This window comes from Schistocerca piceifrons, chromosome 5, assembly GCF_021461385.2.
Source record: "Schistocerca piceifrons isolate TAMUIC-IGC-003096 chromosome 5, iqSchPice1.1, whole genome shotgun sequence".
Lineage (NCBI taxonomy): Eukaryota > Metazoa > Arthropoda > Insecta > Orthoptera > Acrididae > Schistocerca > Schistocerca piceifrons.
The window spans coordinates 140,540,178-140,555,603 of record NC_060142.1 but is presented as its reverse complement, the minus strand read 5'-3'; the positions used below and the strand labels follow the sequence as shown (position 1 = coordinate 140,555,603).

Genomic DNA, 15,426 nt, shown 5'->3' with positions numbered 1-15,426 from the left:
ACACTACATCCACATACGTGCACAGTAAGCCACCGTACGGTGCTTGGCGGTGGGTACCCTTTATCACTAGTAATCATTTCCTTTCCCGTTCCACTGGCAAGAGAGCGAGTGAAAAACGACTGTCAGTACTCTCCCCATGGCCTTTAATGTCTCCTCTCTGAGCCTTATTGTCCTTAGGCGATATGTATGTTGGCACCAGTAGAATTGTTTGGCAGTCAGCTTGAAATGCTCCTTCTCTAAATTTTTTTAGCGTTCGTCGAAAAGTAAGTCGTCTTCCCTCCAGGGATTTCCATTTGAGTTCTCGAAGTATCTCCAAAATACTTGCATATTGTTTGTACCTACCGGTGGCAAATATAATCGACCGCCTCTGTTGCTTTAATCCGGCCTAATGCGTTGCCAAACACTCAAGTAGTACTCACGAATAGATCATACTAGCATCCTACATACAGTCTCCTTTGTAGATGGACCACACATTCCCGAAATCGACCATTCGCCTTCCTTCCACAACCGTCAGATGCTCGTTCCATTTCATATCGCTTTGCAAAGTTACGCCCAGATATTTAAACGACATGACTGTGTCAAGCAGGACACTACTAATGCTGTATCTGAACATTACGAGTTAGTTTTTCCTACCCATCCGCATTAACTTACATTTGGAGCTAGCCACCATTCATGACACCAATTAGAAATTCAAAGTGTTCTCGTATCATCCGACAGTCACTCAACTGAGACACCTTCCCATATACAGCAGGGCAATCAGCAAACAACTAGAGATTGCCACCCATCTTGTCCACCTGGTCATTTACGTGTATAGAAAATTGAGTGCCTGTCATATGATGATGAATTGGGATTTACGAAAGGTAAAGAGACCAGACAGGCAGTTTTGACGTTGCGGCTGATAATGGAACAAGACGGAAGAAAAAACAATACACTTTCATAGGATGCGTCGACCTGCTAAAGGCTTTTCGGCAGTATCAAACGGTGCAAGACGTTCGAAATTCGAGAAAAACAAAGGTAAGCTGTATGTAAAGATGGGTAATATACAATATATACAAGAATCAAGAGAGGAACAATAAGGCTGGAGGACCAAGAACAAAGTGCTCGAATTAAAAAGGGTGTAAGACAGGGTTGCAGTATTTCGCCACTGCTGGTGAACGTACACACCGAAGAAGCACTGACGGAAATAAAATAAAGGTTGAATAATGGGATAAACATTGAAGGTGAAATGATATGAATGATAAGGTTCCCTGATGCCTTTGCTATACTAAGAGGAAGTGAAGAAGAATTACAGGGTCTGTTGAATGGAATGAACAGTCTAATGAGTACAGAATTGAGAGTAAATCGAAGAAAGGTGAAAGAAATGAGAAGTAACAGAAGAGAGAGCAGCGAGAAACTTAATATCAAAATTGGTGGTCACAAAGTACGTGAAGTTTCGGAACTCTGATACCTAGACAGCAAAATAATCCATGATGGACGGAAAAAGGAGGACATAAAAAGTCGACTAGCGTAGGTAAAAAGAGAATTCTACTAGTATCTAAAACAGGGCTTCACTTTAGGAAGAAATTTCTGAGAACGTACCTTCGGGATAAAGCATTGTTTGATAGTGAAACATGGACTGTGGAGAAACGGGAACAGAAGAAAATCGAAGCATTTGAGATGTGGCACAGAACAGAGCTGAAAAATAGGTGGGTTGATGTGTAAGGAATGAGGAGGCTCTCCTCAAAAATTGGCGAGGGAAGGAATATCTGGAAAACTCTGACAAAAAGAAGGGACAGGATGATAGGAAATCTGTTACGACATCAGGGAATAACTTCCATAGTACTAGAGGAAGCTGCAGTGGGTAAAAACTGTAGAGGAAAACAAAGATTGGAATACATCCAGTAAGTAATTGAGGACGTAGGTTGCAGTTGCTATTCTGAAACGAAAGGGTTCACACAGCAGTGGAATTCGTGGAGGGGAGCCTATTCCATACGATCGTATCTTCGTTATCACTCTGCAGTAGGCACCGTGTCAAATGCTTTTCGGGAATAAGGAGATATGGAACCTGTCTATCGCTCTTCATACTCAGTTTGCAGTATATCATGTAAGAAAAGAGCAAAGTTAGTTATTTGCAATTAACCTTTCTTGCAGCTACTTTCCGTTGACTGTCCTTTTTGGAGATGTCAATGCCTCTTCAAGTGAAATATCTATTGTGGTATTTACTGTATAACCGTATCTAAAGAATCTGAGAATTTCAAACGCGTTTAACCATTCCTATGTACTTCAGCATCCTGCTTCTTCCATAGTGATCCATCTGGACGTTTCTGTATAACTTAGTGTCCTACGAGCCGATGAATATAATCAATGAATTTATTCAGCAAACAAGTATGTCCAAAATATCCTGGTCTCACAACTCTGCCTGCAAAGGATGGTACTGGTGGTTTCCTTCTGCTGAGTATCTAGGCAGAAGGTAATTCAGGGAAATGAATTACCGCGTGTGGCAAACAAGGAAGAGAGTACCATAATCAGGTTATATCATAGGTGCCATGCACTATTGGGAAGAAGAGTGTCTCCCAGTGACAGACAGTGAGCTGCACTTGGTAAAAACAACTACTCGATCGGGACGTATTTCCTCCCGGCTGATAATGCAAGTTGAAGTACTTTTCACCCATGTTTGGATAGGGCATAGACCTATTACACATGTCGTAACGCTCGTGCGGTGGACTCTCCAATGTGTGGTCCTTGTGGCACACGGATTTCAGTAGGCCACGTTTTATGTGAATGTATTTTGTGTTCAGACAAGGGGGCAGGGATTCGTTTGCCAGCAGAGCAGTCCATTTCAGATTCTGTAAAATGTCTGAAGCGCTCCGTAAAGTATTAAGGAGAAGGTATCAATGTGTAATAAGGACTGTTGGCTCATTAGAGTTTTTTGTGAGTAATCAGTCAGTCTTGTTCCATAATTCATTTAGGATTTACGTAGCACTTTTTGACAGAGGCAGAAATGACGATTTTACGTGGTTCGTGACTCACTATGGAAAGTTGGATGAGTAAAAATAGGATATATTGATAGTGTGACGTAATTCTATTCAGCTCGCCGCTCTTTTCAGGAACTGGAGATCGGTTTCGACCATCTGATCAGTTCCAGATCTATTAGGCAGATTAAAACTGCTTTGTTCGTCATTACCTAAATTCTGTTTTGTAAAAGTTGGTTCTGATGTAACGTAACATACACTTTCAGCCTCCCGAAAAAATTGCTTGAAATTTCCGTCCCTTTCCATATAGCTGTTTATGTTTAATTTTGCTCTTTCGGGATTCGTCCTGTCGTTCAAATTTTGTTATTTGGCAAGCCCCGTAAAATTTTTCCCAGATTTACAGACGTGTGTTGCAAATCAGAGACACCTGTTCTGTACGATGACAGAACACAATTTCTATCAACTTGATACGAGAACAACAATTATCTCAATTTTGAGACACTATTTTCGAAACGCCTTTTGATGGAATTGAAGTTTTTCAGACGAAGCAACAGGTCAAAATGCCTGGTAACTAATTTTACTTAGAAGACGATATTTTACGAGTAATTACTGTTAGTTATTATAGACATTGATAAAGATAGATCTATAGCTTTCGTATTATTGTTCCTAGACAAAATGCAGTTACAGTTTCCTAATACCCTGATAAACCGGAATCGTTTGCCACGCATCACAATGATAGTGTGTTTGCTGTTTTATTTTGGGATTTTTCTGATGATTTCTTTTTATGTTTTTAGCCCTTCCTCCCCTTGACAACCTAGTTGATCCATTTATTTTAAACAAGAGTTTCATGCGGAAATAACCAGTGGTTTATGAGATACTGTCATTTGTTCATCATAATTATGACATATGGCTTGTTTGACTTCGTAGGAACGACTTCATAAGGCACTAAAATACACTTAGACAACAAAAGTTAGGGGATAGCTATTAATATCGCGTTGGGTCTTCTTTTGCACAGCGTAATGCAGCAGCTCACGTGGCATGGACTCAACAAGTCACTGGAAATCCGTTGCAGAAATATTGAGCCATGCTGCCTTTATAGCCGTTCATAGCTACGAAGTCCGCCCCTGGTAGCTGAGTGGTCAGCGCGACGGAATGTCATACCTAATGGCCCGGGTTCGATTCCCGGCTGGGTCGGAGATTTTCTCAGCTCAGGGACTGGGTGTTGTGGTGTACTTATCATCATCATTTCATCCGCATCGACAAGCAAGTCGCCGAAGTGGTGTTAACTCAAAAGACTTGCACCAGGTGACCGGTCTACCTCACGGGAAGCCTTAGACACACAACATTTCCATAGCTACGAAAGTGTTGCCGTTACAGGATTTTGTGCATGAACTTACTTCTCCATTATGTACTATAAATTTTAGATGGGATTCATGACGGTCGATCTGTGTGGCCAAATCATTGTCCACATTATTCCTCAAACAAGAGTTGTCGCCTGGTGACATGGAGCACTGTCATCCATAAAAATTCCTTCGTTGTTTGAGTACATGAAGTCCATTAATGGAAGGAAACGGTCTCTAGGTAGCCGAAAATAACAATTTGCAGTCAATAATTGGTTCAGTTGGATCACAGGACCCAGTCCATTACATGTAAACGTAGCCTACACCATTATGGAGCAACCATCAGCTTGCACAGTGCTTCATTTACAACTTGGATCCATGGTTTCATGGGTCTGTACCACACTCGAGACCTACCGTCAGACATTACCAACTGAAATCGGGATTTATCTGACCAGGCTACGGTTTTCCAGTCGTCGAGGGTCCAACCGATATGGTCAGGAGCCCAGAAGAGGCGCGGTAGGCGATGTAGCGCTGGTAGCAAAGGCGCTAGCAACTGTCGTCTGCTACCACAGCCAATTAATACCAGATTTCGCCGCACTGTCCTAACGAATACGTTTGTGATGCGTCCAATACGGATTTCTTCGGTTGTTTCAAGTAGTGTTGCCTGTCTGTCAGCACTGACATCTCTACACAAACGCCGCTGCTCTCGATTGTTAAGTGAAAGCCGTCGGCCACTGCGATATCTGTGTTGAGAGGTAACGCCCGAAATCTGGTATTCTTGGCAAACTCTTGACACCGTGGATCTCGGAATATTGAATTCCCTAACGTTTTCAGAAACGGAATGTGCAGTGCGCCTAGCTCCAACTGCCATTACACGTATAAAATCTGTTAATTCCCGTTGTGCGGCGATGATCACGTCGGAAACCTTTTCACACGAAACACCGGAGTACAAATGACAGCTCTGTCAATGCACTGCCCTTTTATAACTAGTATACGTGATACATTTGCATATAGCTACCCCATGACTTCTGTCTAGTCAATGTAAAAGCAACAGGCTCAGTTGTACGTGGGCTTTTGGGCATTTGCTTTGACAGTCTTGTCATGCTATCGACGAGTGTAGCTAGCAAACATTTTGACAGCTGCATGTGTTCAGGTTCTCAAGATTGCACTGTACTGTTTTTGCCCAGGGTGAAGACGGCGACACGGAGGCAGCGAAATGTTTCAATTAATCGTACTAGTGTTGTTGTTTTTGTACTGAGGAATAACAAAAACAGTACTCGTACTTTCCGTTTGTTATTTATAATGTTAAGAAGCACCTGAATCAAAACATGAAGTCGAGAAGATGCAGCCCTGCATAAAACACAACCACAAGTTAAATGTGCGCGAGTTGTCATGGGTGATGATGGTGGTAAGCTACAAATCCTCTGCAATTAAGCTGGAGAAAATTTATATGATAATCGCTTTCTTCGACCGCAAAGCTCCTCTATGCGCACATCGCATCTGCCACTTGTAACTGACAGCAATGCCACCCACGTCTGTGGCCCGACCTGCGCTGATTTCCATCGCTCGTGGATCGGACTTACAGTGGAGGTCTCTCATTAATGTCATATCAAATAAGCTTTGCGTAGACCTTAACTGTCACTTAGGATTCGGATCTCCGGGAGGAGACTGCCAAGGTGATGGTGACATTGAGAAAAAGATTGGATAATCTACGAAAGGATAATGTCTCTACGAATCGGGGCGTGGAATCTCAGAAGCTTGAATGTGGTAGACAAACTAGAAAATGCAAAGGGTTAGTCAACAGATAGCAGGGATCAGTGAAGTGAAATGGAAAGAAGACAAGGATTTCTGGTCAGATGAGTATAGGGTAATATCAACAACAGCAGAAAATGGTATAACGGGAGTAGGACTCGTTATGAATAGGGAGGTAGGGCAAGAGTATGTTACTGTGGACAGTTCAGTGATAGGGTTGCTCTTTTCAGAATCGACAGCAAACCAACACCGACAACTATAGTAGAGGTATATATGTCGACGTCGGAAGCTGAAGATGAAGAGATAGAGAAATTATATGAGGTTATTGAAAGTAATACAGTACGTAAAGGGAGACGAAAATCTCATAGTCAAGGTTGGGTGGAATACAGAACAAATGTTTACAGGAGAATGTGGGATTGGGACAAGGAACGAGAGAGGAGGAAGACTAATTGAGTTCTGTAACAAGTTTCACCTAGTGACAGCGAATACTCTGTTCAAGAATCACAAGAGGATGAGGTATACTTGGAAAAGACCGCGTGATACTGAATGATTTCAGTTAGATTACATGATCGTCAGACAGTGATTCCGAAATCAGGTACTGGATTTTAAGGGGTATCCAGGAGCACATATAGACTCAAATCACAATGTAGTCGTGATTAAGAGTTGGCTGAAGTTTAAACATTAGCCAGGAAGAGTCGATACGCAAAGAAGTGGGATACAGATGTACTAAAGAATGACGAGATACGCTTGAAGCTCTCTAAGGCTATATATAATAAGGAATAGCTCAGTTGGCAGTACAGTAGAAGAGGAATGGACAACTCTAAAAAGGGCCATCACAGAAGCTGGAAAGAAAAACATAGCTACAAAAAAAGTAACTGCGAAGAAACAATGGGTAACAGAAGAAATACTTCAGTTGATCGATGAAAGGAGGAAGTACAAACATTTTCCGGGAAACACAGGAATACAGAAATACAGGTCGCTGAGGAATGAAATAAATAGCATGTGCAGGGAAGCAAAGACGAAATGGCATGAAAAATGTGAAGAAATCGAAAAATAAATGATTGTCGGAAGGACAGACTCAGCATACAGGAAAGTTAAAACAACTTTCAGTGACATTAAAAACAAGGGTGGTAACATTAACAGAGCAACGGGAATTCCATTGCTAAAAAAGAGGAGAGAGCGGACACGTGAAAAGAATACACTGGAGACCTCTATGAGAGGGAAGATTTATAAGATGTCATAGAACAGGAAACAGGAGATTTAGAAGAGAGATCCAGTATTAGAACTGAATTTAAGAGAGCTTTGGAGAATTTAAGATCAAATAAGGCAGAATGGATCGATAACACTCCATCAGAATTTCTAAAGTCGTTGGGGGGAGTGGCAACAAAACGACTATTCACGTTGTTGTGTAGAATGTATGAATCGGCGACATATCATCAGACTTCCGGAAAATATCATTCACACAATTCCGAATACTGCAAGAGGAGACAAGTGTAAGAATTATCGCACAACCAGCTGAAACATCCCCTTAGAAAAATTTATGAATTATTGTGCTGATAAACCTCTTACGTTATTTGATTTTCAAACAACTGAGCAGAACTGAACCTACTCAGACATTTCTCTCTTTACTTATTCTGATCAACACTAAACTGACACACAATATTTTTAGCGCAACGCAATCTCACTTTCAGTAATCCCTACAAAAGAATGGCCCTGACTAACATTAACCTATACCTTTCACAATTCACTTACCTCACAAAAATCTTCGTTACTCAAACTACTGCAATACAGCGAGCGCCACTACTGCCAGCTAAATAAAAGATTCTAACTGCTGAAGGCACTAACTACTGATAAGCATAGTTAGCAAATGAAAGGTTTTGATACAGAATAAACAATGTATTTACCTTAATAGTATATACACTCCTGGAAATGGATAAAAGAACACATTGACACCGGTGTGTCAGACCCACCATACTTGCTCCGGACACTGCGAGAGGGCTGTACAAGCAATGATCACACGCACGGCACAGCGGACACACCAGGAACCGCGGTGTTGGCCGTCGAATGGCGCTAGCTGCGCAGCATTTGTGCACCGCCGCCGTCAGTGTCAGCCAGTTTGCCATGGCATACGGAGCTCCATCGCAGTCTTTAACACTGGTAGCATGCCGCGACAGCGTGGACGTGAACCGTATGTGCAGTTGACGGACTTTGAGCGAGGGCGTATAGTGGGCATGCGGGAGGCCGGGTGGACGTACCGCCGAATTGCTCAACACGTGGGGCGTGAGGTCTCCACAGTACATCGATGTTGTCGCCAGTGGTCGGCGGAAGGTGCACGTGCCCGTCGACCTGGGACCAGACCGCAGCGACGCACGGATGCACACCAAGACCGTAGGATCCTGCGCAGTGCCGTAGGGGACCGCACCGCCACTTCCCAGCAAATTAGGGACCCTGTTGCTCCTGGGGTATCGGCGAGGACCATTCGCAACCGTCTCCATGAAGCTGGGCTACGGTCCCGCACACCGTTAGGCCGTCTTCCGCTCACGCCCCAACATCGTGCAGCCCGCCTCCACTGGTGTCGCGACAGGCGTGAATGGAGGGACGAATGGAGACGTGTCGTCTTCAGCGATGAGAGTCGCTTCTGCCTTGGTGCCAATGATGGTCGTATGCGTGTTTGGCGCCGTGCAGCTGAGCGCCACAATCAGGACTGCATACGACCGAGGCACACAGGGCCAACACCCGGCATCATGGTGTGGGGAGCGATCTCCTACACTGGCCGTACACCACTGGTGATCGTCGAGGGGACACTGAATAGTGCACGGTACATCCAAACCGTCATCGAACCCATCGTTCTACCATTCCTAGACCGGCAAGGGAACTTGCTGTTCCAACAGGACAATGCACGTCCGCATGTATCCCGTGCCACCCAACGTGCTCTAGAAGGTGTAAGTCAACTACCCTGGCCAGCAAGATCTCCGGATCTGTCCTCCATTGAGCATGTTTGGGACTGGATGAAGCGTCGTCTCACGCGGTCTGCACGTCCAGCACGAACGCTGGTCCAACTGAGGCGCCAGGTGGAAATGGCATGGCAAGCCGTTCCACAGGACTACATCCAGCATCTCTACGATCGTCTCCATGGGAGAACAGCAGCCTGCAGTGCTGCGAAAGGTGGATATACACTGTACTAGTGCCGACATTGTGCATGCTCTGTTGCCTGTGTCTATGTGCCTGTGGTTCTGTCAGTGTGATCATGTGATGTATATGACCCCAGGAATGTGTCAATAAAGTTCCCCCTTCCTGGGACAATGAATTCACGGTGTTCTTATTTCAATTTCCAGGAGTATATATATATAATTTCATGACATCTAGTCTTACAAATTTACTGTCTCTGATGGACACACGTCTAGATCATCCGCTCTCAGAACTCCGCCATCTCTCTCCCCACATCCACCACTGTTGGCGGTTCACCTCCAACTGCGCAACACTACGCGCTGTTCACATGCAACTGCCCAACACTACAATGGCAAATATTCCAACAATGCCAACTAGCCGCAGACTGCACACAGCACAGTCAGTGATTTTCATACAGAGCGATACGTGGCGTTACCAACATAGAAACCTAAATAGACTACTTACACAGATAAACAGCTCATGTATCAAAGTTGCTGACAAGAATAATATACAGGAGAGTGGAAAAGAAAATTGAGGATGTGCTAGATGATGATCAGTTTGGCTTTAGAAAACGTAAAGTCACGAGAGAGGCAATTCAGACTTACCGGTTGGTAATGGAAGCAAGACCAAAGAAAAATCAAGGCACGTTCATAGAATTTGTCGACCTGGAAAAAGCATTCGACAATGTAATATGGGGTAAGATGCTCTAAATTCAGAGAAAAATACGGATTAGCTATAGGGAGGGAGTGGTAATATACAATATGTACACGAGCCAAGAGGGAATAATAAGAGTGGACGACCAAGAACGAAGTGGTCGATTTAAAAAGGGTGTAAGACAGGGATGTATCTTTCCCCCTACTGTTCAATCTGTACATCGAAGAAGCAATAATAGAAAGGTTCAGGCCTGGAATTAAAAGTCAAGGTGAAAAGACATCAGTGATACGATTCGCTGATGATATTGCTATCCTGTGTGAAAGTGAAGAAGAATTACATGATCTGTTGAACGGAGTGAACAATCTAATGAGTGCAGAATACGGACTGAGAGTAAATCGAAGAAAGATGAAAGTAATGAGATGTAGAAGAAATTATAACAGCGAGAAACTTAACATCAGGATTGATGGTCGCGAAGCAAATGCAGTTAAAGACTGGGGCTACCTAGGCAGTAAAATAACCAATGACGGACGGAGCAAGGAGGACATCAAAAGCAGACTAGCAATGGCAAAAAGGTCATTCCTGGCCAGGAAGCAAACATAGGAGTTAATTTGAGGCATAAATTTCTCAGACTGTGGGAAAACCGAAAGAGAAGAGAATCGAAGCAATTCAGATGTGATGCTACAAACGAATGATGAAAATCAACTGGGATGATTAGGTAAGGAATGAGGAGGTTCCGCGCAGAATCTGAAAGAAATATGTGGAAAACACTGATAAGGAGAAGGGACAGTATGATAGTACATCTGTTAAGACATGAGGGAATGACTCCCATGATACTAGAGGGAGCCGTAGAGGGCAAAAACTGTAGAGGAAGGCAGAGACTGGAATACATCCAGCTAATAAAAATGGCTTGGTTCAAATGGCTCTGAACACTATGGGACTTTACATCTGAGGTCATCAGTCCCCTAGAACTTAGAACTACTTAAACCTAACTAACCTAAGGACATCACACACATCCATGCCCCAGGCAGGATTCGAACCTGTGACCGTAGCGCTCGCACGGTTCCAGACTGAAGCGTCGAGAACCGCTTGGCCACAACAGCCGGCTCCAGCTAATAATTGAGGACGTAGGTTGCAATTGCTACTCTGAGGTGAGGAGATTGGCACAGGAGAGGAATTCCTGGCGGGCCGCATCAAACCAATCAGAGGACTGATGACCCAAAAAAAAATTCCTTTTTAGCATGAGCTCAACCTTGTGGCTGAATTCCCCAAACACGCGTACACACACGAGCTTAGGTCATGTTTCCAAGCCTACTTCGCCCCCCCCCTACAGATATCGCCCTTCCTTGTCAGCTTTGCTGAAGGAGCGTCACATACGACACTGACACCTTTACTTCTGCGTGTCCGCAGGTGAGAAGCTGATGGCGAACACGGGCGGCAAGTACGTGATCCGCGAGACGCAGCTGAACGAGTACGCGGTGCTGATGAACCTGACGGTGCGCGACGTGCATGCCGCGGACTTCGGCAGCTACACCTGCAGCTCCGTCAACGCGCTCGGCCGCGTCGAGGGCAGCGTGCGTCTCCAAGGTATTGTCTGACGGGTTCCTTGTAGGCGCAAGCCACAAGCAGTGACCGGCAGTCTGCACCAGTGTTTTCTACAATCCGAATTAAAACTGCATCTGCTCAGAATTCCTCATATGCCATCAACTGCCTCAGACAGTTAAATGGTCCAATGATTCTCAGGTTCTCAACCATTTTCAGCTCAGCGCCCCCTCCCTGTCTTCGTTTCATATCCAGTGACATCAACCCCTTCCCCTCCCCACCATACCACCAACTTCATTAGTATATATGAAGACGTATGATCTTTCAGCTCTCGAAGAATGAAATTACAATGAAATCCAGACCATTAGCTGCTTACGGGCGTTGATAAATATCAGCGGGTACAGCTGAAACTGTGTGCTCCGACCGGGACTCGAAGCCGGGACCTCTTGCTTACATGGCAGACGCTCTATCCGACTGAGCCACCGGGGACACAGAGGATAGTAACAGTGCAGGGACTTCTCTCTGGCACGCCCCCGTGAGTCCCTCATTTCCAACTTACTGTCCACTCGCTACATTTGCAGTGCCCCTGCCCACTATACTCATTACTCGTGGCGGTCGATCTACCGATTCCCGTAAGAGGTTGAGTAATACGAGTGCATCCGCACTGAAGAAGATCATCTTCATGTAGATCACGCTTACCGGCCAGTGATCTTCAATGCGGATCCACTCGCATTGCTCAAACTGTTACGGGAGTCGGTAGATTGACTTCTGAGAATGGTGAGTATAGTGGGCAGGGGCAGTAGAAATGTAGTGTGTGGACAGTAAACTGGAAATTTGGGTCTCACGGGGAGCGTGCCGCAGATAAGTCCCTGCAGTCGTACTCGCCTATGTGTCCTCGGTGGCTCAGTCGGATAGAGCGTCTGTCATGTAAGCAGGAGGCCCCGGGTTCGAGTCATGGTCGAGGCGCACATTTTCAACTGTAAGCAGCTAATGGTCTGGATTTCATTGCAATTTCATAACTTGCTACGATCCCCTCAAGTCTTCCGAAACTATACGAAGTGAAGCACCTTATATGTTCAAAGCATTTCAAAACATTGCATAATCACAGCTGAAGGAATGCCGAAGATATTATTCATAAAAAAATCAAGAATAATCAAATATTTTTAAAATTACAATTAAATGTTTAAAACTTTAGACCTTCGAGCTACATAATAGACTGAATTTTTCTGTATGTCTTGTTTTCATACTCTCGTCTTCAGAAATCTTAGATGTACTTATTAATAACCCTTTCTCTCTACATGTAGGGAAACCCTGGGAGTCGGTGGGCGAGGGGCAGCGAGAATCTTTGACGCGATATGGAATAAGATCAGCGCTTTATTATGTCTCCGAACTAATGCAGTCTAGAGTGACAGCATGGTTTACTGATAACGGTTCAACGTCGCCGCGTAGAGTCATAGCTACCAGAGCGCCATCTGTGTCTACTCCTTAATAGGGAATGCTCACAGGCAGAGGGCTCAGGTGTGGTGTAAACTTGTGAAGCAAGCAGGCTACCATGCCACGGAGACGTACTCATGCTTCCTACAGCCAACTGAGTTAGTTTCAAAGGGATCAAATTGTGGCGTCCCGAGTGGTGGGATGGAGAACTGCCACGCAGGTTGGACGTGCTGCGTCAGTTGCGCAACATTGTCACACCCGTACACGAGGTTTTGGACGTCCAAGCAGCACACACGCACCGGTGGCACATCGTATGTCTAAGAGAGGTTGTGGACCTAGACAGGTCAACAGGAACTGTTGCGAACGGATTATTAGCAGTGGGACTATGGGTACGCTCTCCTCTAGTCCATCTTCCACTCACGTCACAGCATCGACGTGCGCACCTCGTAAGGTGACCTCAGAGGATCGCTTAGAATGACGCGCCATGGTCTTCAGCGATATTTCTGCACGCAAATGCTGGTAGTTTCGGTGTACGATTGGGGAGGGATGGGGGGAAGGTGGTGTGCTGTTCCAACAGGATATTGTTCGCCCACATAGTGCCGGGAAACTCAACGCGCTCTGCAAAACTTGCAGCACCTTCCCCAGTCGGCACAATCTCTGAACTTGTCTCCAGTCGAGCACGTGTGAGATATGCTGGAACGAGAAGGGACTCGTGCAATTTATCAACCAACAACTGTTAGAGATTAACGCGAACAGGTCGAGCAGGCGTGGCGTAACCTATCTCAGGACAGTAAAAAAAAATTGGTTCAAATGGCTCTGAGCACTATGGGACTTAACTTCTGAGGTCATTGGTCCCCTAGGACTTAGAACTACTTAAACCTAACTAACCTAGGGACATCACACACATCCATGCCCGAGGAAGGATTCGAACCTGCGACCGCAGCGGTCGCGCGGTTCCAGACTGTAGCGCCTAGAACTGCTCGGCCACTCCGGCCGGCTCAGGACAGTATTCGCTGTTTGTACGATCGACTGGATGCCGGAGTCAGCGCCTTATTACCGCCAAGAAGTCTACCCCACGTACTAATAAGGGTTTTTTAGCATTGATCTGTACCTGGTACCTCACAACCACTTATACTATTGATCTGTAAATGTAATCGCTTGATTTACTCCTGATGTAGTATTGCACCTGGAAACCTCTAAGATGGTGTGCTTTCTTTCGAGCAGCGTAGTTTGACTTTGAGTGTTGTACCAATAACTCGTTGGTCCTCGTTTTTATTGCGTTCGTATTGCAAATTTAATAACACTATATTTATAAGTTAAAGTGATTATTTACTAGTTTACTTGTCGGTGAAGTCTGGCAACACAACTAGGCTCTAAATTTGAGTGGAGGTAGTTGACTTTTATTTGTCAAAAGGCTTTGTGGATTTTGACCCACACCAAATCTCACATTTTGAGGTGCAACGTTCCGGAGAGAGATAATCCGATATTCTGTTCTACCCTATCATCATTTGCTAGTGTTTACTTTTTGTTATTCATTTTTATTCTTACACTTTTAAGATACGTTAGCATATATTCAGTGATATGAAGACAGTGAAACTTAACTCATCTACGAATCTGGTTCCCACTGTCACTAATACTGGCTCCGCTAGAAATTTTACGTGTTGTTATATTTCTGTAGATTAAATACCGAAGATAAATTTGTAAGAAAACGTAAATCAATAACAGTACGTACACTGTATTGATGTTATGAATGTGGTTCCTTTCTCCCGAGGCCTCTGGCACAAATGACCCTGCATCAAATTTTAGTTATTTAGCTATTTCGTTCGTCTGTGAGTCATTACTTCAGAGTTGTGTGTTTGTTTTAAGTTCATATTTAAGTTAGGCTGATGTTTTTTGTTTTTTATTTTCCTTTCTAGCGGTCATTCTAATGTTAGCAGTTTCGTTTTGTATCAGATTCCCCAGTGATCCTCTCTGCTGTAAATTGTTGTACAGATCGTTTCAGGACCTCGCAGACAAACTGTGAGGAATGATAGATCACTGTAAATCGATCATTTTTTGTTAGGAATGTATATATATTGGTCCACCCCTCACGAGTTAAGCGCATGGCCATGATGCCTCCCGTTACGTGGCGACCTGTTGTGCAGCTGCTAGTGAGACTGTTGTTCTGTGAAGTCATACCCGTCCTGTCATTCAGTTTGTGTTGTTGTTATATTGTATCCTCCGTGCCGTACATGTAACCAGTGCTACAGTCAGCTTCCGTTGTAATAATATGTCTGCAGTTGCGTGGATCATACTAATGCTGCATTCGGCTTGTATTCTGATACCGTATGTAACGTGTTGTGCATATAACTAGATCTGAATTCAAGTGATCTTTCTGTTAATACTGAATGCAACGTAGAGTGCGGATTTGATGAGCACACTGACACCACTATGTGTTACAGTGGGAGCTGGGAAAATGAAAGAACGGCTCTTCATACCAACGGAAACCGGTCCCCTAACAGAAGACAACAACATCGTGGTACATTTGCCGTAATTCAAGGACACTTACAAGAAACAGGGAATTTACCTCGTCAGCCGTTCTGGTAGCC

The 15,426-nt window shown here is 44.5% G+C and overlaps 1 protein-coding gene across 1 annotated transcript in view; it reads left to right on the top strand.

The window, feature by feature from the left end:
- Positions 1–15,426, top strand: part of LOC124798808 (lachesin-like) — a 109,448-nt gene that overhangs the window by 71,483 nt on the left and 22,539 nt on the right. The window contains exon 7 of the mRNA XM_047262338.1: positions 11,273–11,449. Coding sequence (XP_047118294.1) covers positions 11,273–11,449 — 177 coding nt within the window. The remainder of the gene's footprint in view (positions 1–11,272; positions 11,450–15,426) is intronic.